The sequence below is a fragment of the Protopterus annectens genome, chromosome 8.part0, assembly GCF_019279795.1.
Source record: "Protopterus annectens isolate FY-2018-M chromosome 8.part0, PAN1.0, whole genome shotgun sequence".
Lineage (NCBI taxonomy): Eukaryota > Metazoa > Chordata > Ceratodontiformes > Protopteridae > Protopterus > Protopterus annectens.
The window spans coordinates 197,470,226-197,496,789 of record NC_056741.1 but is presented as its reverse complement, the minus strand read 5'-3'; the positions used below and the strand labels follow the sequence as shown (position 1 = coordinate 197,496,789).

At 40.5% G+C, this 26,564-nt stretch overlaps 1 protein-coding gene across 1 annotated transcript in view; it reads left to right on the top strand.

Annotated features, from left to right (window-relative positions):
- Positions 1-26,564, top strand: part of LOC122807984 (C-type lectin domain family 1 member A-like) — a 369,777-nt gene that overhangs the window by 175,975 nt on the left and 167,238 nt on the right. Inside the window, exon 4 of the mRNA XM_044079006.1 lies at positions 6,714-6,865. Within this exon, the coding sequence (XP_043934941.1) occupies positions 6,714-6,865 (152 nt within the window). The remainder of the gene's footprint in view (positions 1-6,713; positions 6,866-26,564) is intronic.

Genomic DNA, 26,564 nt, shown 5'->3' with positions numbered 1-26,564 from the left:
TGTGTGTGTGTGTGTGTGTGTGTGTGTGTGTGTGTGTGTGTGTGTGTGTGTGTGTGTGTGTGTGTGTGTGTGTGTGTGTGTGTTTGGCCATCAGATGAGTAGTGTGTATCCAACAGTTACTGCTCCAATACCATACAATGACAGTATGTTGATACTTGCTCATGCTTGCACCTCCATTTCATACAGGGCTCCCACCTTGTGTCTCTCACATGACCTGCTGATGTTATCTACTATAAGTTCACCTATACTCCTGTATAAATCAGTCTTGTGCTGTGGCACTTGCATTAAGTACAGTGTTCTGTAGTCCATGTACTCAGATAGGTAGGGTATCTATTTTCACTGCAATCAACTGTGTGTGTGTGTGTGTGTGTGTGTGTGTGTGTGTGTGTGTGTGTGTGTGTGTGTGTGTGTGTGCGTGTGTGTGTGTGTGTGTGTGTGTGTGTGTGTGTGTGTGTGTGTGTGTGTGTGTGTGTGTGTGTGTGTGTGTGTGTATTTGTGTGTGTACGTGCGCATGTGTGTGTGTGATCTGTTGCTTGACTTTACACAGTGTATTTTACACCAGCGTGTGGAATACTGTCTTCTTCTCAGCAGACATTGCTGATGTCATCAGCTATAAAGTGTTGTCTGACACACTCCTAGTCTGACTTGAGCTGTGCGGCATGCTTAAAGTACTGGGTTGTATAGTCAGTGTTCTTAGGTTGGGGTTTTGTTCTCACTGTAGTCAACTAAGTGTGTGTGTGAGCTGTTGCTTGATAATCTAGACAGCATTTTACACTGGCATGTGGGGCACTGTTATCTTCTCCTCAGCAGACACTGCAGCTATCATCAGCTATATCACAGTTTTGGACATGCAGTACTCCCACCACGGCTGGGTCAGAGACTGTCCTGGGAGCCAGGCAGAAGTCACCTCATTTTATAAAATAAAGTTTATAGTGATATGGCTTTTAATCTAACCACATACATCAAGACATGGTGTGTGGGCCCTGTGTTGTCTTGCTGAGAAAGCTCTGTGTTCTCTCCAGCTGCTACATGTGTCCAGTGAGGTACATGTATAAAAAAGTATTATACTCTGTTAGTGCTGTAATGAGGTTTGATTATAGTGCTGTCATACAATATTAAGATCTCAGCATGATAGTGTGACTTATGATGTGCACAACACAGGCTTTCAATAGCAGTGTGGACGCTTGGTGGTCAAATTTCATATTGCTATCTAAATGTGTTTCCAGTGCCTGCCTCACTGGGTTTCCACATAGTAGAACTGTTGTCAATGCTATGATTAACATGGAACTCCACTTTTCACATGGACAACATTACAAACAGACATTTCTGCATTTATTTGTAGATTTTATGCCTTTGTCACTATTCAGTTGTGTGTGTTAACTCCTCCTGTACCATATTATCACCATTGAAGGACTCAATGATTGCACACAATATGCAAGAATCAACAAACTTGGTAAGCCTAAGGCCATATACTTTAGCCTGAACTGGTGAGAAATACAGGTCAAACAGAAAATGGCCATGCACAGATCCCTGAGCTTTGCCAAAGGTAACAGCTCTACTAGTATGGGCTGATTCACCAACTTTCACATGATGTGTTTTGTCAGTGAGCCAATTATTTACCCATCAACTGACATAAGGTTCAATCCCCAGCTTGGGGGGTTTCTCACTGATACCTGCATGTGTGATTGTGTCTAAACCCTAGGGCAGATCACAATAGGCAGTATTTACTGTCTTACCTTCATCCAGGCCTATCCCATGGAATCCATGTGCTGTGAGAACTTCACAGATCACCTATGGTGTGACCCAGCACATGCACCCTTCTGATACAGTTGAATACACGGTTCAACATACCATGCACATGGGCTATGTTCACATACAAGTGTGTGTATCAACATGCATCCACCTGTGTTGTGGGACAGCACCTGATACATGCATGTATAGACACTTCCTGACTCCCCTCGACTGTGAGATAGACCAACATGTCATCAAGGTCCTCTTCTACATGTACATTCATATTTTCCACATGTGTGCAACAGAATTGTGTGAGTTGTTGCTGCTACATCAGGTCTGTTACATCTGATAGATGTCATCAAAGAAGTCATTGAGGGCATGCACGATGACAGCAGTATCATCTTCTGGAACTTGAACAGGTCAAGGCATTTGACACAAAGCCACACTGAAGTATTCAATCAACACTGTCATATGCGGCCATGAACAGCTATATCAACAAATGGGTAGACCAATATATGACATATGTGGCATCTCACTTTATCAAAATGTGTGACATAACATATATCTTGGGTCCAGTGATTAGGTCAGTACATCAGAGATGTCTGCTAGACCCTTTCCTGCACATTAGTTAAGTGATGGACATCACAGATGATATACACATGCTGTTTCCAAACAGCTGCCTGAAGGACTACAGTTTCTGGGCAATCATTGATTCCAAATATGATATTTTTATAATAGACACAGTATCAACATATACTAGAGACTGCTGCTGCAACCATGACAACACCTGCATGGACTAAACACATGGAGGCATTTGCTGAATCATGGAACAGATGCATCACCCAAGTATAATGTGGACATCACACTCTATAATTAGACCAATATGTATGTGACCTGTGTCTTGGGGTGAGTAAGTGGTACATCTACTAGCATGTGGTCACAGTGTGATTATAACACAAGTACTAGGTATGTGAAGGACATGCACATCAGAGGCCATAATAACTTTTTGGTTTCCAGCTTTCTTCTTGTACCTCAGTACACATCTTCCAGTGGTATGAAACTGATGTGTACCACCTTTGTCACAGTGAACTGTCACACATCTTATTGGCCATACCTAGGTAATCTTTCTGTGGAACATGCATGATTGTCTGATGGTGAAGAACACCAATCAAGTTGTTAAACTGAATGCATGTGTGCTACCGGTTCAGCTTATGCACACACTGCATACACAGCTGTTTGATAAAATTAATGGCATGTATATCATTTGTGATATTGTAGATTGTGCTATAAATATATGTCATGCAAACAAGGCAACTTGCCTGTATTGCCCATACTATCACATACAGCAGTGTCTCTCGTAACACCTCCTGCAGATAATACAGTACCAGGCAGTGTGCGTGGTTACCCTCATAGAGTGTGGATTTTGCATAATAGTTGTCAAGTGTGTGTGTGTGTGTGTGTGTGTGTGTGTGTGTGTGTGTGTGTGTGTGTGTGTGTGTGTGTGCGCGCGCGCGCACACATATGCAGGCTCATCTCTTATCACTCCACATCACATAGTGGTGCTATTATTCTGATACTGTCAATGATTATAGTTGGTTCTTGTAATGTTTGTCATGATCCTTTACCTGTGGCCACCTTGCTGGAGACCTCTGCTGAGAATACACTAATAATCAGGTGTATCAGTTTGCACAGTTTTCCAATATGCACCCTACCCCAATTGTATGACCCTGATAGATGTCCTCTTCACTATTTCACACAAATCATCCCCATTGTTAAGTCACCTTGTATGACATTCACAGACAACACATTTTCATTGTACAGTCCATACTGTACCATATAGATATGTGCTTAGTGTTGCTGATAAAACATATTCTATTGACATGCCCTCCTCAGCTGTATGTGAAGGAGTTTCACCTGTACTCTTTCCCTATGTTCATTACTACAATTCCCCTATTCAATAGGCACACACTTCCTATGGGTGATCATTTTACATGGTAGTCCATGTCCTGTTACAGATCATTAACACATCTTCAGTACAGAATGCCAGGAATGGGCCATTACAATACTCTGCAATGTAGGTACACTGTACTGTACTTTGTTTGGACCATATATGTCACATTCTTAACTGTCAACCACCCAGATATTCCCAGGATGTGCAGATGTTTTCCTTATCAAATATGTGGCTTTCTGACATATCACTGGGATGATCTCTGGACTGATGTGACTCTATATTACATACATTTGAGTACATACCTCTCAACTTGAGAGATGAGACAAGATCTTTGAAACCTTAATTGAGCAAATGGCCATGCTGCACAAACATTTCCCATGGTAAGTATGCAGTTGGCCAACATGGGGAAATCTGCCCTTTTTCCCACTGTACTGTGATCCCAGAGTTGGAATATTTAGTTATGGGGATTTAGGGGAGCAGTCCACCCACATTAGGGGGCGTGGAGGTCGTAACCTCCCAGTTGGGTGGGTTGGAGATAATGCATTGTATTTTTTTCTTAAATGTCGGTCAACTGGATACTTACCGTGGGAAAGGATTCATCAACATGGTCATTCATTCAACTCAAGTTTTGGAGATCTCGTCTCGGCAATGTCATCTTTGGATAAGTGGTCTCACATTCACTTGAAGTAGACCCATATATACATTTATAGATAGATTAATAGATCAACAGATATTTGGATTTAGAGGAAGCTAGATTAACCAGCAATGGGACTCCACATAGGCACAGGGTAAATATCAAACTGTCAATATGTGATAGGAAATCAGGAATGAACTCTTGATTAATGATAAAGAGATATTAATAAGGAGTCACCACCCCTCTGTATGGATTATGGTTTACTGGCTCTCTGGAATCAAAAGTAGAAGCTAATCTATGGCTTAAGAATCAAACAGTGACATTTGAATAACACTTTTTTCATTCTTTAAATAGTGTCACTTAGCTTTACATTATGAGAAAGATGCTTCTCCTCTAGATGACAGAGTCACAAAAAGATCCATATGGATCAATGCAGTACCTTCCTTAGTGAGCAAACAAACAAACTAATAAATATAAAAATAATAATAATCACAATAGCAATAACAGTAATTATGATAACCTGATTTAAGCTGTCACGTTTGAGGAGAACTGTAAAGAAATGGAAAAATGTCATCATTATTTCAAAGAATATTTGTGTAAGAAGTACTAAAACTGAATTACACCAAGATAAATGTGAAAGACATTGCATTGTATTTGCTTTTTAAGCAAAAAGTTTGACATGTAAACGAATGTGTGTAAAATGGTATGAGGTTCCAGTTGCCATTGTACAAGAGGAACTGCAATTAAAATTGAACCTGTTCGCTCCTTCTTAACTGTACAAATCTGTAGTGCAAGCCTGGTGCCCTTTGCAAAGTCTGCTGTTTGAAGATTCTGGTTAGGTGGTTTGATAGTAACAGTACATTTTCTGTATACTAGCTTGACAAAGTTGTACCACCTCTAGAAGTTTGCAACCATGAGACCAGAATGATTCAAGTTTTACTGTGTTCATATTTATTTGAAAAAGAAAAGTTTTAACTTGTTTATTCTGAGAAAGATGTTATTATTTGCCATTCAATGTTTGTGGCTGACTTTTTTATTAGCTTAAGAGTTTGTGCACATTGCCATTGTTTCAAATTGTGTGGTGTCCATTCTTTGAAGGGTGAATGCTTAGAGGTGTTTACTGATATTTGAGTATTTAAAGATTGGATTTTTAATGATAAACTGGAATGTTCATTATTTTGCTAGTTTTGACTAAGTAGTGGCAGTGTGCCATAAATCTCAGAAGGAGGAGGATGAAGATGGTGGTGAAGAGTCATCATTTACCTCAGTTCAATAGACAAATGGACTCTGAAGCAGAAATGCTTAGTTAAAGTCTAGGATTTCATAATGCCATTCATCAGAAACAATCTTCTTACTGTAAATTCAAAACTGTCCTCAAAACATACCTGAAGAAAGCATCCATATAAAAATGGAACAATAACAAAGAAATCTATTAATACATTAAATACTGTCCTTCAAGCAGATCACTTTATTACCCAGCACCTTATTAAGCTAATAACTGTTTCACTTTCACCCATTTTGTGGTAGTTTATCCTCCAAGCAGATCACTTTATTACCCAGCACCTTATTAAGCTAATAGCTGTTTCACTTTCACCCATTTTGTGGTAGTTTATCACCCTCACACTATCAGATGTCCACACTCCTCTGTATTTTTCTCCACCATCTTTGCATCCCTTTCCCTCCTGCATTTCAATATTGATCTAAGCCTTCACTAATCCCAAACTAGAACTGTGTTTCACATCTTGCCAACAACCTCCAGTCAGACTCACGTGTTACATTTTTAGTAGAAAATAATTCTACTCTATTGCAGTTATCTTCTATCTATAACCTATTTATTTACCTAAACCTTCTCTGTCTTGGAGTAACTAACAACTATCTCTTTATCTGTCTTTCTTTACTCTGTACTCTTTTATCTATTTTCATCCTTTATCCTGTTTTCTATTTCACCCCATCCCTCTCACTATTTCTCATGTTATTGTTCACATAATAGATTGACATATGTTCATTTTAGAGTACATTTGTCATTCCTTAAAATCACTGTATTAAATTCATCTTGATGTACTTACTTCCCATTATGTTATAAAATTTGTTTAAATTTAGTTTTTTATATTTCACATTATTGCAAATCACTGTCTTATAATATTTATTTGAAATTACCTGTTTTTCATGTGCCTGTGGCTGAACCTGAAATATGTCAAGATAGATCATTTTTCTACCTCAGTTAACAAATTTAAATAAATAAAGTAAATAAAGTAAGGCAAAAACTTAAAGAATGAGTAACATTAGCTTCCAAGACAGTTGTATTATATTCTGTCACTCACAGAACCATTTATTACATACACTAGGAACTTCAGTTAATGACAAACTACCTAATGGTTTAACATTATTAAACTGTAGGATTAAGAATGCATTGTTGTCCTGAAGGATGGAAGTTACATCAAGAAAGCTGCTACTATTTTTCATATGAAAATCTAGAAAGAGATGCCAGCAAAAAATACTGCATTATAAAGAATGCATCCCTAGCTGTGATTCTTACTGAAAAAGAACTGGTAAGTTTCTTTTCCTTTTTGTATTATTTATTTATTTATTTATTTGTTTTTGTGTTTAGAGGACAACATCTAAAAATGATAGACACAAAAGTGTTTTATATTATTATAATAAATGGGTCTGTTTGTTCCACACATATTTATGATATATGTCTGCACGTGCACACATGCACTCAGACACACGCACACACACACACACACACACACACACACACACACACACACACACACACACACACACACACACACACACACCCACAGATAGACAGATAGATATGGGTCCACTGAAATACACTGAGTATCCTTTTGGTTGACATTTGTCTAGCAGAAAAAATGTACCCATCTACACAGATAGTTGAGAGGTGTGTGAGACTATTTTATAATAAACCCTGCTGGCCCATAGTTTTGCAACTTAATTCACAGTTGTGGCAGAGCTGTGTACTCCTGTGAGATTTTTAGCCTTAATTATTTATTATTGCATTTTCCCATAAACAGTGTTACTGGCTTAAACTGTAGCAGAAGGTCAATAGTGACAGAATTAACTCTGCTCCAGTTTGTGCTTTAGCGTTTTACATTCTGTTTATATTTTACCTGTTTATAGTTACAGTCTGTGTCTGCCCTATCCACCACTAACATATCAAGCTAAAGTTTCTTAAAGAGTTCCACTTTTCTCTTTATTTGATTGAATGCCTTTCTGTCTGGTCTGGTTGGGTTTCCCAAACCATCCCACCCTATTGCTGCTATTTCTGTTTTATAATCAGGTTGCATCTCTGGCCTCCTCCCCTTATGATAATCTGATTTCCAAAGTCCATCCCTCCACTCTTTCATTACTATAGACTGTTGTATGCGCCATTTAAGTACCTATCCCACCCATTGTTTTCCATAGACCAACAAAACTGAGTGCCCACCCAGCAAACTAGTATTCTTTTTGAGTAAAACTTCTTTACTGCCTATATTGTGTCCTGCTCATTGTACTGTAGCCAGGAGCAGCCTTAGATCAACAGGTACCCTAGGCAAAAGGGCTCCATGGTGCCCCCCACCACACCACCTGGTGCCCCCATCCTGGTCTACCTACACCAAATAAATACTGAAAAAGTGCCCCTGCTACAGTGGCACCCTAGGCAGCCACCTAATTGGCCTATGCCTAAAGCCGTCTATGACTGTAGCTCAGCAAAGCTTGGAGTTCTATCCAGGCAAAGTTAAGTACCTTTGATTTCTAAACAGCACTTAAGTTATTCTGAGAGGTCACTACTGTTTCCTGCTTTTATGTGTGCTTTTGACATTTTTTTTTTTCTTACTGTCTTCAAATTGCTTTCAGCAAGGGATTTCCAGCTAGTTGTTTAAGTGTCTTGTGGTAGCATTGCACTTCTGGATCTCATCAACTGTATTTTTCCATTAGGGAGATTGGGTTTATTCATCTTTTGGCAGGTAGTGTTTGCTTATTCTATTTAAGTTGGGAAATACACAAAATAACTCATAGTGTAGTCTTTTTATTGGCCAGAGGGCTCATTAATTCGTTTTCTGAGTTTTTTTCCCCTGTGTTGCTATAAATTGTCCTTGGGATTCAGGAAGCCAAAAATTCCAAGCAGGAACAGAGTAGGTGCTCCTGCAAGGAAAATGGCCGCTGAGCGATTCAGGATAGTGCTGTTTTCACATCCACGAGTGGCCCTAAACTGTTCCAACACTGAAAACCAGTAAACATGCAAAGCACCTAATTTGCTGGTCTAAACCATGAAAATGAGGTGATTTCACGATTCGACAATCTGCCAGATCTCCATGCTAGAACAGTGTCAGTGCAGAAATGTATTCAGAAAATAACCGAGTACATTTCTGCAACTGACAAAACGGAGGCATGACAGCTCATGAAAAAGCATGTATTATGTACATTGGACATGCCAATGGCCAAATATAAGGCCATTGTCATAAAAAATTGATTAATTACTATGAAAATTAAACTCTTGTTTTGGGCCAGTCTCAGCCATTTAAGCATAGGGCAGCAGCGTGCAAATGGGATCGTGCCAAAAATAAAAAAACATGGGAAAACTCAATTTTAAGTTAAATCTGCATTTTGCCATTATAGTCTATGGCATGCAGAATGTAAACAACACTAGGGAGCACTGGTTGTCAAGGAGAAAGGGTCCGTTTTAGTGCAGTAGCTAATGACCTACACATTGGGGTATGCAAATGAGGGGAGTTATACTGAATCACATATTTCTTCAAGGTGTCAGCTTTGTACCTAACTGTGTAGGTGCAGCAATACAACAGTGCAAGTCTTAGAGCTGGATGACTTCATAAGGCGGTGTGATGCTTACTATAAACTCATTGGAGCTCTGTGGCCTGTGTTTGCCCTTAGCTAAACACAGCTAAGAAAGGGGGTGATTCAGATGTGCCTGAGCACCGTGTACATAGCCTAAAAGGGTGTGCACCGCATGCACTGGGTTTTAAACATAAACATAAAAAAAAAAAAAAAAAAGGAAATGGCAGCACTGTTTACATTTCAGCACTGGGTATGCCCGGTGTGCCTCAGGGCTTAAATAGGGAGGAAGTGGGAAGGGGAAATAGCAGTAGGAAGGCAATCAAGGAGAACTAGCATAGGTGGCAGGTGAAATGTATCAGAATCAGCCAATTACACATGTAGCAGCCCAGCATAATACTATAAATTATGCAAACACCTTTCAGACTGTTTTTTCCCACAAACTCTACACCACCGGTGTACAAAGATGGGGGATTTTTAACTGGCAAAACTAACTAAAAATGCTAGAGGCTGCTGCTGCTTTACTCCATCAATATGTGCTAGAGACCGAGGGTGGTGAAGAGGAGAATGCTGACAACCAACCCACAGCGAGGAGGAGGAGAAGATTGTACAGACCCAGGGTAACCTACCAGGGGCTACATGAGCTGGAGATAGTGGAGCTCTATAGGGTGGACAGGGCCATTATACAAACTGTCCAGATGTGCCGTCCCCACCTCACATACAGAACCAACAGAGGGGAACCCATCCCAGTGGATACCAAGGTATTTGCAGTCTTAAGAATACTAGCCACAGGTACCTTCCAAAGGCCAACTGGGGATATCATGGTGGTTTCACAGGCATCAACATTCAGGGTACTCCACCAGTTCCTGGATCCCATAACACCACATGCCAATGAGCACATATATTTTCCCAACACCTGTGAGGTGTAGACCAGAAGTATGCATCTCTTCCACCGTATAGCAGAATACCCTGAGATAGCTGGTGCTATAGGCTGTATGCACATCTACATCAAAGCACCCCCGGTGAGTGGGGTAGGATCTACATAAAATACAAGGGCTTCCCCTCCATCAACTGCCAGGTCATGTGCGATACCCAGGGCATTATCATGCAAGTGTGTGTTGGCAGTCCTGGAATCTATCATGCTCCCACATCTAGCATTCCTCACAACTGTATCAGGGGTTTGCCAGGGGGGCATCCCATATGGCCAACTAGTGAAGGATGCTGGCTATGCACTGGAGCTGCGGCTGATAACACCCATCAGAAATGCACACACGCTCGAACAAGAACGCCATAATGAGGCACACGCACAAACCAGGATTATTGTACAGTGTGTGTTTGGGATGCTCAAGTTATGGTTCTGCTGCCTTGACATATCCAGTGGAGCCTTGCAGTACTCCCCAGCTACATGTGGACAAATGTTCATAGTATGTGCCATGCTACAGAATATGATCCTGTGGAAACAGTTGAGGCAGGAACAGCATGGGGAGGGGGCACACAGCCCCATACCATTGCCATAGCCAACACAGGCACAGAAGGGCTTGGAAGAGGAACTTCCTGAGCCTGTCCCTGTAGGTAGATGCAGGCATGCCCAGTATGCCCTGTCCTTGGCAAAGAGGAAATATACTGCACACACACTGAAATTGTAGGGACCCAGGCACTGATACCTCTCTCTGACTTGCACATACAGTAAAATGGATGCCAAACTTGACACTGGTTCATAGGTTCATAGGTAGCTACTAGGCTATTGGCCCTAGGGCCTATATAAGCCTAGCCAAAGGTACCCTGGCTTTTGCCACCCAAGGAAATTATTTTCATGTGCCACTGTCGAGCAGAGCCACAGAAGTGATCCCTGGGGTGAATTTCCTATCTCCCATCCAATCATCAAGATTTTTCTTGAAGAGCGTTAATGAGGAGCTTTGTTTGATATAGATAGGTAGTTTGTTCCAGAGTATGGTAAGTCTCTGGGACAGGAATCTATCCCTTCAGCATGTTCTGTTTATTGTGGTGACAAGGTTTAGGTCCCTAGACCGTGTAGCTCGTAGGGATTGGGATTTCTTTCAGTGGAGCATGTCTAAAAGCTCTGGGTTTGACATAGCTTTGTATGTTAGGCAGAGATCACCTCTGAGTAGGTGATATGCAACAGAGTAAAGCTGCAGTTTTTTGAGACGGTCTGCATAGGGCATCTGTTTGAGGCCAGCAATCCTCTTTGTGAGGTATTTTTGTGGCTTTTCCAGTTGTTGTAGATGTCTTGTGAGGTACATACCAAAAGGGGCATTGTACTCTATAATGCCTGTGCTTTATCATATATAAGGAGTGTACCATGTGCATCTGACATAGTCAGCCCTCCAGTACCATCATCATTACTGGCCCAGCAACAAGGTAAATCACCATTTCTTTCAATTACTGAATGGAGTAGTATGTTGTGATAGTTGTAGGTATTGTATGGATGCAAGCATGCAAGAGAATTGGGTGGTTGAGTGGGATAGCAGCAGACAGCTGACAGCTATATGGGACAGCAGGAAAGCCATAACAAATACTGTTGTCAACATATGAAGCAGTACTACACAAGGTGACAACTCCCACTGCAGTACATGTGATGGCCCAAATAACTGTGGGTGTCAATAGGTCACACACATGGATGTCAATGAGGGTCACATACCCACCACCAGCCTCACCCAGCAGGACAGATGTAGATGACCATAAAGAAAGGCTGGGCTAAGGCCCCCAAATGATAGCAATGATTAACAGCCCCCCTCCAGACCTACACAGACATAGTATAAGAAGTCTGGCAGTTGCATTTTAGTTCTGAAAGGTAAGAATACTGAAACTAAAATGTATGCCATTAAAATCTACCATGTGTACTCTACTGATATACCTCCTTTCTGCATGATAGGTCACAATACAATATGAAATGGAAGCCAACAACAGAGTAACTGAAATACCAGTACAGACATTGCAAATATTTAAAGTCTTCAGGTGTGCACCCTCCCCCCCACAATCCCATGTAGAAATGCAGTAACATGTAGGTTTGAGGAGTAATATAACTGGAGCACAGACTGCCAGAGCTGTCCCAATCTACATAAAAGATTGTTGCGTGTGTACAATATGCAGGGGTCAGTATGGTAAGTTTGTAGTGTGTTTAATATTGCCTAGAAGTGGTCAGCATGTAGGCCTGGATAGTTGTGTCTCAGTGACCTAGGTACAGTACTGTTCAAGGAAAAAAAAACTATCTTACACTTGTTGAAGGTTTACCAGTGTATTTGGCCACTTGCCGTCAATGTAATGCCTTTTACATAGGCAAGACAGATCAGAAGCTTAAAGATCGTATACTACGCCACTTAAGAGATATACGACAAAAGGAACCAAACAATGCACTAGCAGTGCATATAACACAACATCCGACTCATTCCTTCCTTTTTAAAGCAATTGAAACTGTTATCCAGACCAACAGAGGAGGAGATGTCCATAATCGAACTGAACTTCGTGAAATATCTTGGACAATTAATATGAGAGCAAATCATCCCCCTGGAATAAACACTATAGTTCCATTGAAACCTATATTAAAAACTAGAAGGAATACTATTACCACTCAGAATCACTAGATTTATTTATTTATGTTTATTTAAATCAAACCAACATTTTTATTATTTTTTTTTTTCCTTTTAGCTGACACTATGACATAATGCAATGAATATATTTTAGTTTTGTTAGGTTCATCAAATGCAAAATAACAAGCATATTAATAAGTTTAATAAGCATAATAATATTCAGCCATTAAATACATTTTGATATGGAAAGTACTTTAGATCTGAATATTGCTTTTCACTAAGGATGTACGCATGTCCTGCTTCATAACAGTGATAGTTTTACAACAGGTATATTTGGATATTGTTTTTTTATCAAGACAGTGAATAGGGACGTCATTTCATATATTTATATATCTAGAGATTATTTAGTGAATTATGGACTCTCTATTTAATATGTAGTAAAAGGATATAAAATTATAATATGCAGTTATGCATTTTTGTGCTGACGAAATCAGGGTTGACATAGTGACCATGCTTTTGGCTGTCAGTAATATTTTAATAGTTTGGTAGTTATAGATAAGAATTGTTTTGTGTATCTGAAGAAGTAGATAACTGTATAAGAAGATTATATATAACAATTCCAGAAAGGCGACCTGTTAGTTAAAGTTAATTATAGTAAGTTTATATTTGACAAAAAAAAAAAACAAAAATTAATGGAAACAAATGCTTTTGAAAAATCTTTAAAAAGCTAGTATTACACTTTGGCCACCGGATGGCAGCAAAGTGGAAACAGGGAAGCCATGAAACAATAAATATAATGGAATCAAATGCTTTTGAAATATCTTTAAAAAGCTAGTATTACACTTTGGCCACTGGATGGCAGCAAAGTGGAAACAGGGAAGCTATGTAAAACTAAGTCTATTGGAATGATACATTCGGCACTTATAGCCAGTAAAACAACAGGTAGAGAATTGCACATTAGCATATAGCTGAAGTAGGAAGAGCCAACATAGTATATTAGCATATTTTTGGTGCTAATTTTAAATCATAGCTATTGGCTACTTGGTAGTGCAAAGAAAGATTATTGGATATTCTAATAAAGAATAAGAATGAAGTGACATGATTGGCTTAGAAGTCAATTGATTTTAAACCTTATTGGTTAGTTTTTACTATAAATATTAAGCATTGCTACCAAAAGATAATGATCTGAAGAAGGCTAAATAGCTGAAAGCGCTTATCGTTTTATCACTATGGAATTTTAATGCTGCTTTTACTTTTTTCATTAAATTTGTTTGCTGTTTGACACAGGACTCTATCGTGGTGGATTTTTGCTGTGGTGAAATACTAGAGCTTTTTTTCTTTGTAGGTACAGTACTGTGGTCGACAGGGCCATGTTCCAACAACTGCAGTGCCAACCACACTGCTTCACAGCTACACCCATGCCAGCAGTTGTACACACTCACTGTTCAGATGTCAATATCTGTCACTGTCAGAAAGCTGGACATGCCATGAATGGGGGCCCATACATAGAAACAGTACACAGGTGGAAGTACCCTACACAGAGTGCATATAAAATAACTGTCAGATGCACACAATTTTGGAATTATACATAGAGGCTAGCATCACATTAGTTGTCCCTCTAGTATGGAATACTGGTAGTCTGGTCAATCACTGGCAGACCACAAAAGGCACAGTTATAAAGTAATGACAGGCTGCCCATGTTCACACACAAGATACCATAAGGGGGATGTCCCAGGTATATCTGTGAGTCAGTGCCATTAGCTTCTGTATCACACATGCACCCAGCTCACCCCACCATCAGCCACAGGTTTATCACAGGTCATATCCTTGCTGTAGGGAATGAGTACAGATCAAACCCATCTCTATATGGGAATACATACATGATGCTGCATGCTGAATAAGTGTCCCATGCAGTTGTGTCCCAAACTGTAAGCAGCAACCTGACCACATCCAGACTCGTGGATCAGTATGAACAGGAAGGATTGACAGGAACACCTCAACCACTTACCACTGTCACCCCATGGTAATCCACTGGCTTGCAGCATGGGAACATATGAGTGACAGAATGCACTGGCCTGCAACACTCTCAAATGGCCTACAGTCTTCTGGCAAAAGCCCATGCCTCACCCACAGTGCCAATGTATGGAATGTCAGGGGGTCCTAACTAACAACCTAACACAGTAAGCAGAAAACAAGTACAGGGTCATGCTGACAAATGCCAGTAGAATGCCTCACTATGTCCTACTGCAAGGACTGTGGATCAGGCCATAAATACTACTGGCATAAAGGCCCAACTATAGATATACCTCTGAGATATTGCTTTCATAATGTTATGAAGAGGAGAGAATAAAAGAGGGGGGTGTAGACACATGGATGTCATGTAGTGTGCAAAGTCTGAAACTCTAAGCACTGCCCATATTACCCCCTGACTACAAACCCATGAATGAATAGCCACAAAACTGCTTGTAATCCACAATGTAAAGGTAAACTGACCAGATGTATGAGGCCTGCCTCTGGATAACCTGGGTGTATCTGTGCAGCTGAGAGCTATGGCCACAGCAGGATATGCCGATTCTGTTAAGTTGAGAAAAGCACAAGAAGGGGATCACCAGCCAGCATATTGCCAAGCTGCTGGGCCATTTACACAGAACCAGCAGTCTATTGTCTGCAGCTACCCCTCCACAATGGCAGAAGTGTGCCAGAATGTGTAGTCTATACCTCAGCATATTGGTCTCAGCTTCATTCATCTTGTATTTCTCTGGTAAATAACTGTGAGCTAAGAATGATATCTGTCATTAGTTGATGACATGATGCATCACAGTGTAAAACAGTACATATGTTAGAAAATCTATACTACGACCAATCATGTTACACAAGCAGCGCATACATCAATAGTTACAGTATGTCCCATATGTTATGCCCATTGTGTCTCCATATTGGCAACTTATCTACAGATATCCTGCAGAAACAGGTTGCTACGTGTAGCTGTAGCACACAAAACCCTGAACTGGAGTGCAACTCTCCCTGAAATGGATGCACACACTCAATATAGAAGGTCATACTGGGCATGCTCCTACACTTAGAGAAATGAAGCCCATGTCTGCCAACACAGCCAACAATAGATATCTGTTGTTTGCAGATGTCTGTGCACACACACCATATTGTACACCATTTATACTTCACACACACACACACACACACACACACACACACACACACACACACACACACACACACACACACACTCTCTCTCACACACACACACACACACACACACACACACACACACACACACACACACACACACACACAAATTGGATAGGAATACTCACACATATCTAAGGTAACATAATATATGTCAAACATACACACATGGAGATGTGGGGAAGAGAGAGACAGACAGCAACAGAGAGAATGCCATTATGAGGCCTTTCCCACACAGTACACATCCCATTGGCCTATATCACATGATATGGTGATGTCATTCACTGTAGAAATTACTCTGGTTATCCCTCAGCCCTATAGTCTCAGTGGTGCTTGTGAAAACTGTGTAACACTATAATATAAATAATATTCATGTAGCATTTTTAATTTCAGTCCTGTCAAATGTAAAGTTGTGTGTGAGTGTGTGGTGTGTGTGTTGCTAGATGAATGAGTTTGAGGCCATTCACACTCATTGCACTTCCCATTGCTTTACTTTAGCACTCCTGCTGATGTCAATCACCTTGAAATAATCCTTTGGGTAGCTTGCAGTCCTATAAGCTCCAAGGTGCTTGCAATAATGGTGCAATACTATAGTATAGCAAACTATGTATGTAGGAGTTCTAATCCCTAACTTGCAACTGTGAAAATATGTGTGTTTGTGTGAGAGAGTGTATGTGTCTTCGTAGAGACATGCTTTTGAGGCCATTCACACTCACTACACTTCCTTTACCCCTCCTTTAGCACTGCTGCTGATGTTACTCACCTTCAAAGATACCTTTGGACAACTCACCCACATATAAGCTCCATGGTGCTTGTGATAACTGTGTAATACTGTAGTGTAGCAAATTAGTTAGGGAGGAGTTTTAATCCTGCTCCTGCCAACTGTGAAAATGTGTGTATTTGTGTGAGAGAGTGTGTGTGTCTTTATAAAGACATGATTTTGAGGCCAATCACACTCACTATGCTTCCCTTGCCCCTCCTTTAGCACTGATGCTGATGTCATTCACCTTCAAAGATACCTTTGAACAGCTTACTAATGTCTAAGCTCTGTGGCGCATGCAATAATTGTGTGATATTGTAATACAAAACACTACCTTACGTATGAGTTCTAATCTCGGATCAACCAATTATAAAAGTGTCTGAATGTGTGTATTTGAAGGTTGAAGTATTTTGTGTCTATATATAGCCAGTACGTTTCAAAGTGTAATACTTTACAATGGCTGCTGATGTCACTCACCTTATAGGTATATTTGGACATTGTTTACTTATAAGCTCCGTGGCACATTTGACAAATGTTTAACAATGTAATAGCAATAACTACATAAGTAGGGATTTAAATCTCATGCCTGGCAAGTTTGTGTGTCTATATATATATATATATATATATATATATGTGTGTGTGTATATATGTGTGTGTGTGTGTGTCTGTGTGTATGTGGGTTCGTACCTTATTTAGCCCCATTTACATCCAGTACACTTCTCAGTGCCCTAGTTTAGCAGTTCTGCTGATGTCATTCACCTTAGAAGTACCTGTTGGCAACCCTAAACCATGTAAGGTCAGTGGTGGGTGTGGTAAATGTGTAACATAAAGGTCTGAAAACATAGTTAGATAGAAGTTTAAGCCTCACTCCTGGCAAATGTAAATGTGTGTGTAGGGTGAAGTATTTTATGAAATCTCTCACTCACTACATCACCCAGTGTCAGTATTTACAAAGGCTGGTGGTGTTCCTCCCCTTAAAAGTACCTTGGGACAACACCCATCCTATAAGCTCCATGGTGTGTATGCTATAAATGCATAATACTGTAGTAATAATACATAGATAGGTAGGGGTTTGAAACTCAGTACTGGCAAGTGTGTGTGTGTGTGTGTGTGTGTGTGTGTGTGTGTGTGTGTGTGTGTGTGTGTGTGTGTGTGTGTGTGTGTGTGTGTGCCTCTGTCATCAGTATTTTCTGTTGGTGTGATTGTGTAATAACAGGACCCATTGGGAGTGGGTTTTATAGGCAACCCTTCTAATACTCAGAGACCACTCTCCACCCAGGAATCCTACACAAACACACTTGGCTAGGCAGCAACCGCTATATCAGTAGTTCTCCTGCAAACTGCCTCACAGATAGTACCCACGGTGTGATTGCAGTGGACTCCATGTCAAACCAATGACCAAACAGGACTGGTGTCACACAGAGTACGGACCCATGTCTTCTCATGTTTGGGATCTACCCTTATGAGGTGCAGGAGAACACAAAGGCACCTTGGCTGAAAATGTTTGCATACAACAGTAAGGTGTGTGGTTGCATTCCCAATCCATGTCATGTTGACATTGTGTACAAAGGCCACTCTGACATCTATGACTGTTATCAGATCCCTTGACATTATCTCAATACCAAGAGATCTGCTGCCATTACCTTTGGGAACACCATGGCTCACATGAAGTAATACATTGGTGGTAATGCACTGAACAGTGGCATTGTTATAACAGAATGGGGTACACAGTTTGACAGTCAGCTGCCTATTGACCACAACATTCTCACTGACATCAAAAAGTACATTGATGTATTACATCTCCTGACTAAGTGTGAGTTATCCAGCAAGTAAAAGGACATGGTCAGCTGTACCATCCCCTCAGTAGCTCAATATGCACAGTGGCCCTTTTGCCATGTTCCCCATTGGAGACCTGCAACAACTGTAGAGTCTGCATATGTACCCCACAAAGGGAATACCATGCCTTATACACATGCCCTGTATGGACAGACTCCAATGACTCCAATGAATCCCCATATCATACTGTCTATGTAGGTGCAATCACTACCTCAGTTACCCAGCCATGTCTCACCAAGCTAGGTCAGGAATGCTACATGTGAAGATACTAATCTGTCCACACAACATGCCCCAAAGACCTCAAGTGCACTTACACACTTCAAAGGATGTGCTTGTGGGACAAGTGAACAACACAGACACTGTCCATTTTATGGAATATAAATCACATACATGTGAAGCAGTGCACATCACTGGCCACCCACAATAGAAATCTGGATGAGTGGATGAGGAATACAATACCCATCCCTGGGGACCACTCCAATGACTATACTCCTGAGCCACACTGGGGACTTTTGTCATGTGGCCTGATGATGGGGTATTCCCTTGGGCTAGCCTTGTAGAGCCTTCAGGCCCATTCACCTACTACACACCTATGAAACATTGAACTTATGGATCTCAGTACCTGCAAGTGTGTGTGTGTGTGTGTGTGTGTGTGTGTGTGTGTGTGTGTGTGTGTGTGTGTGTGTGTGTGTGTGTGATTGTTGTCTGTGTCTGCTGCATCTCTGCCTTCATAGATGCCTGTAGGGAATTCCATGAGGGATCCGACATTGTGCTTGAGGCTAATTAGGGAGTTCAACAGTCAACACCACCTTCCTCTACAATAGTGTCCTCCTTCTGTTGTACACTTTATTAATGGCAGGAGACCATCACATTGTCTCCCAGTATTTGGAAGACAGTTTCTGGGTTCTGTTGGCTCTGGCTAGTACCATGCATTCATATACATGTTTGTACAATCCATATGTGTATAAGTCCACAGTCATGGAGCTATTTCCCATTGCCATGGGTGCAGTGAAGTCATCCACCCCTGATCTCATGGCTGCAAAGTTAGCTTTGAAGAGGGTTTGCAAGGTGGTTACCTTTGTTGCGGGGTGTGGCTGACATTTTTGAGTTACATTTTGATTACAGCCAGTGTAGATCTCACAACTGTGGATGAGCAACAGTCCCATATTTAAGTAGCCAACAGAGGTCAAGGTTGTTGCATCCTCTTCTGGGGGTCAAGGACATTGGAAATGATGAATCCCAGGAAGTATTGGGCCACTGCACCGGTGCTTGGCTGCTTTCCCCAGGTGATGAATCATGTAGTGTGTGTGGGTTACACCATTTTTTACCTGTTTACTACCCTTTACACTTCCCCTCACTCCAATTTAATAATCCTGTTGATGTAATCCACCTTAGAAATATCTTTGGACTATGTAGAAATGTATAACCTCTGTGGTGTGTCTGATAACTGCGTAGCACTGTAATAGAGATACCTAGATAGGTAGGAATTCTACTCCCAATGCAGGCAACTGTTTGTGTGTGAGGATCATATCTTGTGTGACTTATAGCATTTTTATGTGTGCACCAAACACAGCTGGTGACCACCTCCCACTGCCATTACTTTATATAGTATGGTCACAGCATCTGCCTCACATGCAGCAGGTTAAACCATTGTACAGTCCTCTGTACAGATGTGTCTGGAATATTCAGATGTTTGCAACCTATACGTGGTTGGAAGTGGTCTGTGTGTCTTAACAATGCCCATGTATGTGATATTGTGGCCGAATATGCCGCAGTGCGTGTACTGACACATATGGCAGCATGAGGAATCATACCTGACTGAAACATCATGCTGATACAACCTCTGCTACCCTCACAGGTGGCCAGCCTTGTAGGTGCAATACATGAGACCAGATGCTTGGTTTTAGAAGTGAACTGCTCATGTTATGGGTCACATTAAATGCTGGAAGAGGTGTGGACTGACATATTGTGGTCCTAATTTGTATGTAACAAGAACACCTTGCATCTTAACCAGGGTCAGTACACAGTTTATATCCACAGTATACCACTAATGTGTCACACATGTCCCTGTCTTAGGCCATTTGCCCAGCCCATTTTGCTGGCCTCTGTCCAGACGTCTTGGCACTGACAAGTTGTGAGGTATGCTACAAGAATGTTGAATTCTTGTCGGATAGGCCCCAGTGGTGACCATTGTGATGCAATGCAGTTAACCCCACCACATGTGAACATGCACATAAAGCAATATAGCTATTACATAAAGAAATATAGCTATTACTGATAGCTGTGTGCATGGTAAATTGCATGCCCTTCACAAGCCTGGGGTAGAACAATGTCATACTCACCAGCTTCAGGCTGCTGTCCCATATGCAGACCAGAGGGTCTTAGGTAGTTGTGAGAGGGAGTTATTGTCAGCAGACTCACATCACATGTGGCCTTGGTACAGGATGGATGCAGCATGTCTGCACATTTATAAAACTAACCCCGATAATACACAATGTTCTGTCCTCACCATAGATGTGCACCTCTGTGCATTTAAAACCCCATCCACATATGCAATTGGACCTGACTCATGGATGTAGATACAATTCAGATACATGTATGTCTGAAACATTCATGTACTAATCCCCACTGGGCCCTTACCTGCACACTTCTTGTCCAGTGTGTGCATGTGTGTGTGTGTGTGTGTGTGTGTGTGTGTGTGTGTGTGTGTGTGTGTGTGTGTGTGTGCATGCAATCCACTTCCACAATGCTTTCCTCAGCTTCATGGCTTGTGCATTGGGCAGGTGCCCCAAGGTTGGTGAGGAGCTCCTCGGTGGATGTCAGAGAGGGATGGATGGCTGGGCCTCCAGCTGTGGCTAGCCAGTCACTCACATCAGCAGCAGCTCATTATCAGCTATGGCAGATGAGGTTGCTGGCACAATGCTGCACCTGCTCATAAGTTCTGCTATGCAGTCCGACATCATTTACCCTGTGGACCAGATTGTTCCACAGGGTGGTCCTCTCACACACATCTTCTGCTCTCCATCCAAATAACAGGGCATAATGTTTGATCACATATTGGGTGATGATGTCAGGTTCCCCAACAGAGAATGCTGGTAGTCAAGCCCTCTGCATATTACCTGGAAGACATAAACAGGAAAAAGGTAACAGGACTTCATACGGTTGTCAAAGTGAACATCAACAGTGGATATTACTTGCAAATAATCCAAATTAAACCATAACTCTCCATTCTATCTTGGCTATAGCAGCTTGCATTACACTCCTGACCCTGAGATATCTTATCCCCCACAATGGTGGACACTTAATTGCATAATCCTCTATTCTCCATTAATTTCTGTGTAGAGGGATGACAATGACCATCTTCCTTGTGGATCATGTGTGGATGGTAGCAGGCCTGTGTTTGACTGTGGTGTGCGATGCAGCTGTGAGCACATGCCTGAGTTCATGTAGGAGGCAGACAGTTATGTTATTATGCCCCATGGAGATTTGATGTTGTTGCCATGAGTAGGCAATATGTATATGCTCACCATTGCTGAGGAGAGGAGTGTGGTTGATGTGTATATCCCCCTATACAACTGGGGTGGACAGGGTGGCAATGTTCCGACCTAACCTGTGTGATGCAGGTTACCTATATACATGGCAAGTGTGTATGAGGTATGCTTTACCCCCCAGTACACGGTGAACTGCGTTCTTTCTCCTGAGACTGACAGCATATGTGGAGACACTGTTCCAATTGTCCTTGGTGGTGTGGATATGACTGATTTGTGAACTTACATGCTTGCTCAGATAGAGGTGTACTTGCTTCCAAGTTGTTTCCTACACCTATGTGTCCCTGTACAGCCAATATAGCAACCTATTATGAAGTTTGCGTATTGCTGCTGTCCACCAAAGTGGATTACTCTACCTTGGTGGAGGCTGGTTATACAGGTCAGGTACTGCTGAGTCCATATAGCTACAGTGAATATAACGTGTACAAACCCCAGTTACAATGCTTGGAATTTGTGCAACTGAAACATTACACCACAATAACTCATTTCAAAATAATTCCCCCCTTTAATGCGATCTGTAGTATGTACAATTCAATTGAAAACATAACAATCTGGTCTTTGAAAACATATGGAAATAATAATTAGTACAATAAGAAAGTTGAATAAGTGTGCACACCTTTAAACTGATATGTTGTGTATGCACCTATTGAGAGGGTTACAGCATTCATTCATCTTGGTTTGGACTCTAACATCATGGCACATATTCACTTGGCAATAATTGTTCACCTTCCTAGAAACCTATTTGATTGTTGTTCAATGGGATTGTACAGGTTAGGGGTCACATTCTATATGAGAAACATTATGAAATTATTTTCTATGGTCTCATTGTTATACAGCACACAAACCTGGCATTCCAACAAGGGTGTGTACTCTTGTTATATCCACTGTATATAGGTGTTGATATAGCTGTTAGTGGTAGGCATGGACAGAGGGTCAAACCTTCTGCTTATACCCCATATCAATGTCAGGGCAATGCAACAACCAGTAGCTGTACATATTTATGTCTGTTGTATGCACTGACACTGATATTACATACATGTTCAATATTCAATACCCCACTCCTACTGCTGTTCTTGAAACCCATGTGATTAGTTTTGTGCCTAACAGCTGAATATACACATACATACATGTCCTCAGTGGATACCTGGTATACCTTTCTGTTTTATGTTAGTTTGGCACACTGTGTGTACAATCTTGCTGCTCAATCATACTTCTCAACCAGTTACAGCAGTACACCTGGACAATGGCACACATAACTGAGTGACAAAAGGGACATGAATATTGATACTGTATTAAAATACAGCATACATTAGTAAGTTGATTGCACAGTAAGCTTTGACATCACTGTGATAACCTGGAAGATGTCCAACAGTCGTAAGTAGGCTATTATGTTACATTGTCAATGCTCACAGACTTGCTAATGGTTTGGCTGACATAACACAGGCATATGTGTATGTGACTACAGATATCAGTCACAAATGTCCTTATTGTCCAGCAGAACACTGTACAGTTGAATGTTATTAATTCAACATATCACATAAACGTCAACACATGTCTGCAGCAGTACTTTACTATGCACATGCCCTATATAGGTCTCTTAGATTTACAAGACAAACATGTATCATACTCATATTCAGAGGTAACATATGGATAAGAACAACATCCCATTAACTGGCCTAGCAGTGGCACAGTCACAACTGTTTGACAGACACCCCAGTGGTTGTCATATGTGAGCTGTTCTTTCCCAGGGTGAGTCAGGCTCCTGAGCTGTGATCCTACCTTGCAACCAGTTAGAGCATCATATCTGGACAAAGCCTACAATGACTGGGGGATAAATATGGACAGACTTTAAATATTCCTGTTACAAACTTAGAAAGTCTGTAGAATAATATATTTTGCATTACTGTGATTATTCTTAAGGATGTAGAGTCATAAACTCATGTGTTTGTCATTACTTGATGGCTTCAATCCTCAGCTATTTTTTAGAAATGTACAGATTTCTGGAGGAACACACAAAAAACTATGATGTGAAACTCTGGACATTCAGTGAAGATCTGTACAGTTGAGAGGTATGGGTGTGATCTCTCCCAATGCAAAGAGGGCCAGATGCTATGGCCATAGTAGCTGTTCTGCAGATCATTAGTACAGCAAGTCTTGTTGGGACATATATTCTTCCAAATCATATTCCCATTACTACAGACCAAGTACTATATTCAATTACATGCTTAAATGTTCCACTTACCCTTTTGTCTTTTATTCTCTTTTCCGGATTTTTTTATTCATTTTGCTCTCTTTCCCTCTTCCTCTCTCTCTCTCTCTCTCTCTCTCTCTCTCCCTGGTTTGAATAGGTGACAGCATGGCTATGGAAGGTGATGCTCATGACCAGATTATGGACACCATTTTGCTAATTGCATGCAGAGCAGCTGTGTAGTTTTTACAATAGCCAATGTCATGGCAAAACACTCCTATAATTAAGTACTCCATATCAGCGCTGATCCTTTCCATTACCTGTAAGGAAGAAATCCTGGAGGTGTGTGAGCTAACACCTCTTACAACAGAACTTGTGGAGACAAACCCAAAATGGTGGAGAAGGTTCAAGACTTAGCAGCAGAATGTCAGTATTGCTGTTATATGTTTGGAATACTAGCAGTTTAACAGGGTTTGTCTGAACATGCAACATCTGCATGGGTTTCAGTCTGACAAAGTTCTATCTCTGCGTAGCTCGCAACTGTAGGGCTATCCACATAATTGCCACAGGTTAGCCTGATATGTTTGGTCTGTTCCCTAGACATGTGTTGTCCTTGGCAAGTCAGTAGCATACTCTGGAGAATGCAATCAGTAAATGATAACATCCATTTATTTTTCTGACTTTATATCCCTCAGAAAAGATATGTTACAACAAACCCTGTAACAAAAGCAACTTTCTCAGTGTATAACAGCCATATTTCAAGTATGGCCATGTATTTGGGCATCTGTCCACCAATTATGTCAGGCTTTGCCCAGATGTCATACAGTAGGTGGTTGATAGGTAAAATGGTCTATCATTATTTAGTGCTGTCATTCCTGCTTATGGGAAAGGCTGGAAAACATTTTGGAGTCTGTACATTCAAGATGTTGGTGTATGGAGAATGCTCTTAGATGCCCTTGTAACATATGTTATGTGGGGGAGTAACATATGTTTTAAAAATAGGCGGTTAGAACATATGAGACATATTACTAATAATAAAGAAGACAGTTCTATAGTTGTGCATTTGAAAAAATCTCACCATGGGGACAGTAGTGGGTTCCAAGGTACTATTTCGGAATAAGTCTGTTCCTCAGTTTGAAGAAACATTCATAAAAGGACAATTGTTATGTACAGAATCAATGTACTAATATTAAATGTGATACTTTATCCTGTAGGGGGTTAAATGAGGAGTGTAATTAAAGGCTGTGTATTTAACAATGCAATTGTCAATTGCTTCTTGTGATTAAGGCAAGTATTTACTGTAATCTTTTACTACTTGAAGGCTTTGGCCAAGACATCAAAGTATAATAAACATGTGTGACTTACTGGCTGGTTGTATTTCTCTTTGCTATGTTCAGTCATTGTACTTGCTTTGCTAATAGGTTTTTGTATGTCTGGCCATTGTGTATGGCCTATCATGATTTTGTAGCAGTGTACTGTTCGCTCATTAATTTGGACTGTGGGAGGGGGTGGAGCAGATGTGAGTGTCATGGGTCCTTTTGTATCCAACTGTGCATGCTACCCCAGTTGTGGGTGGTCTATCAGCAGCATATGTTTGTATGGGCATTTTGAGACATGTATTCATATCTATATATACATATGTTTATATATATATATATATATATATATATATATATATATGTATACGTGTATGTATATGTATGTGTATATATATATATGTATATGTATATATATATATATATATATATGTATGTGTATATATATGTGTGTGTATGTGTATATATGTGTGTGTGTGTGTGTGTGTGTGTGTGTGTGTGTGTGTGTGTGTGTGTGTGTGTGTGTGTGTGTGTATATATATATATATATATATATATATATAGATATATATATATATATATATATATATATATATATATATATATATATATATATATATATATATATATATATATATATATATATATATATATATATATATATATATATATATATATATATATATATATATATATATATACATACATATATATATATATATATATATATATATATATATATATATATATATATATATATATATGGGTTATCTTCATTTGATCCAAATTTAATTTGACTGAAACCCATTTGATCGACAGCTCATTTGACTGACAACTAGTACTTCAGTACACTTTAAGGCAAATAACAGGGATTTGTACCCTTCCCCAATATAATGCGGCTCTGGAGTTGGTATATTTAGTTGTGGGGGGTGTGAGGGGGAGCGAAGCCCCCCACCTAGTCTCGTTTAAAAGAAGAAAATAACACAAAAAGTACAGAAATTAAACCAAAATAGGTGGGGGGCTTCATCCCCCCACACTCTTCACACCC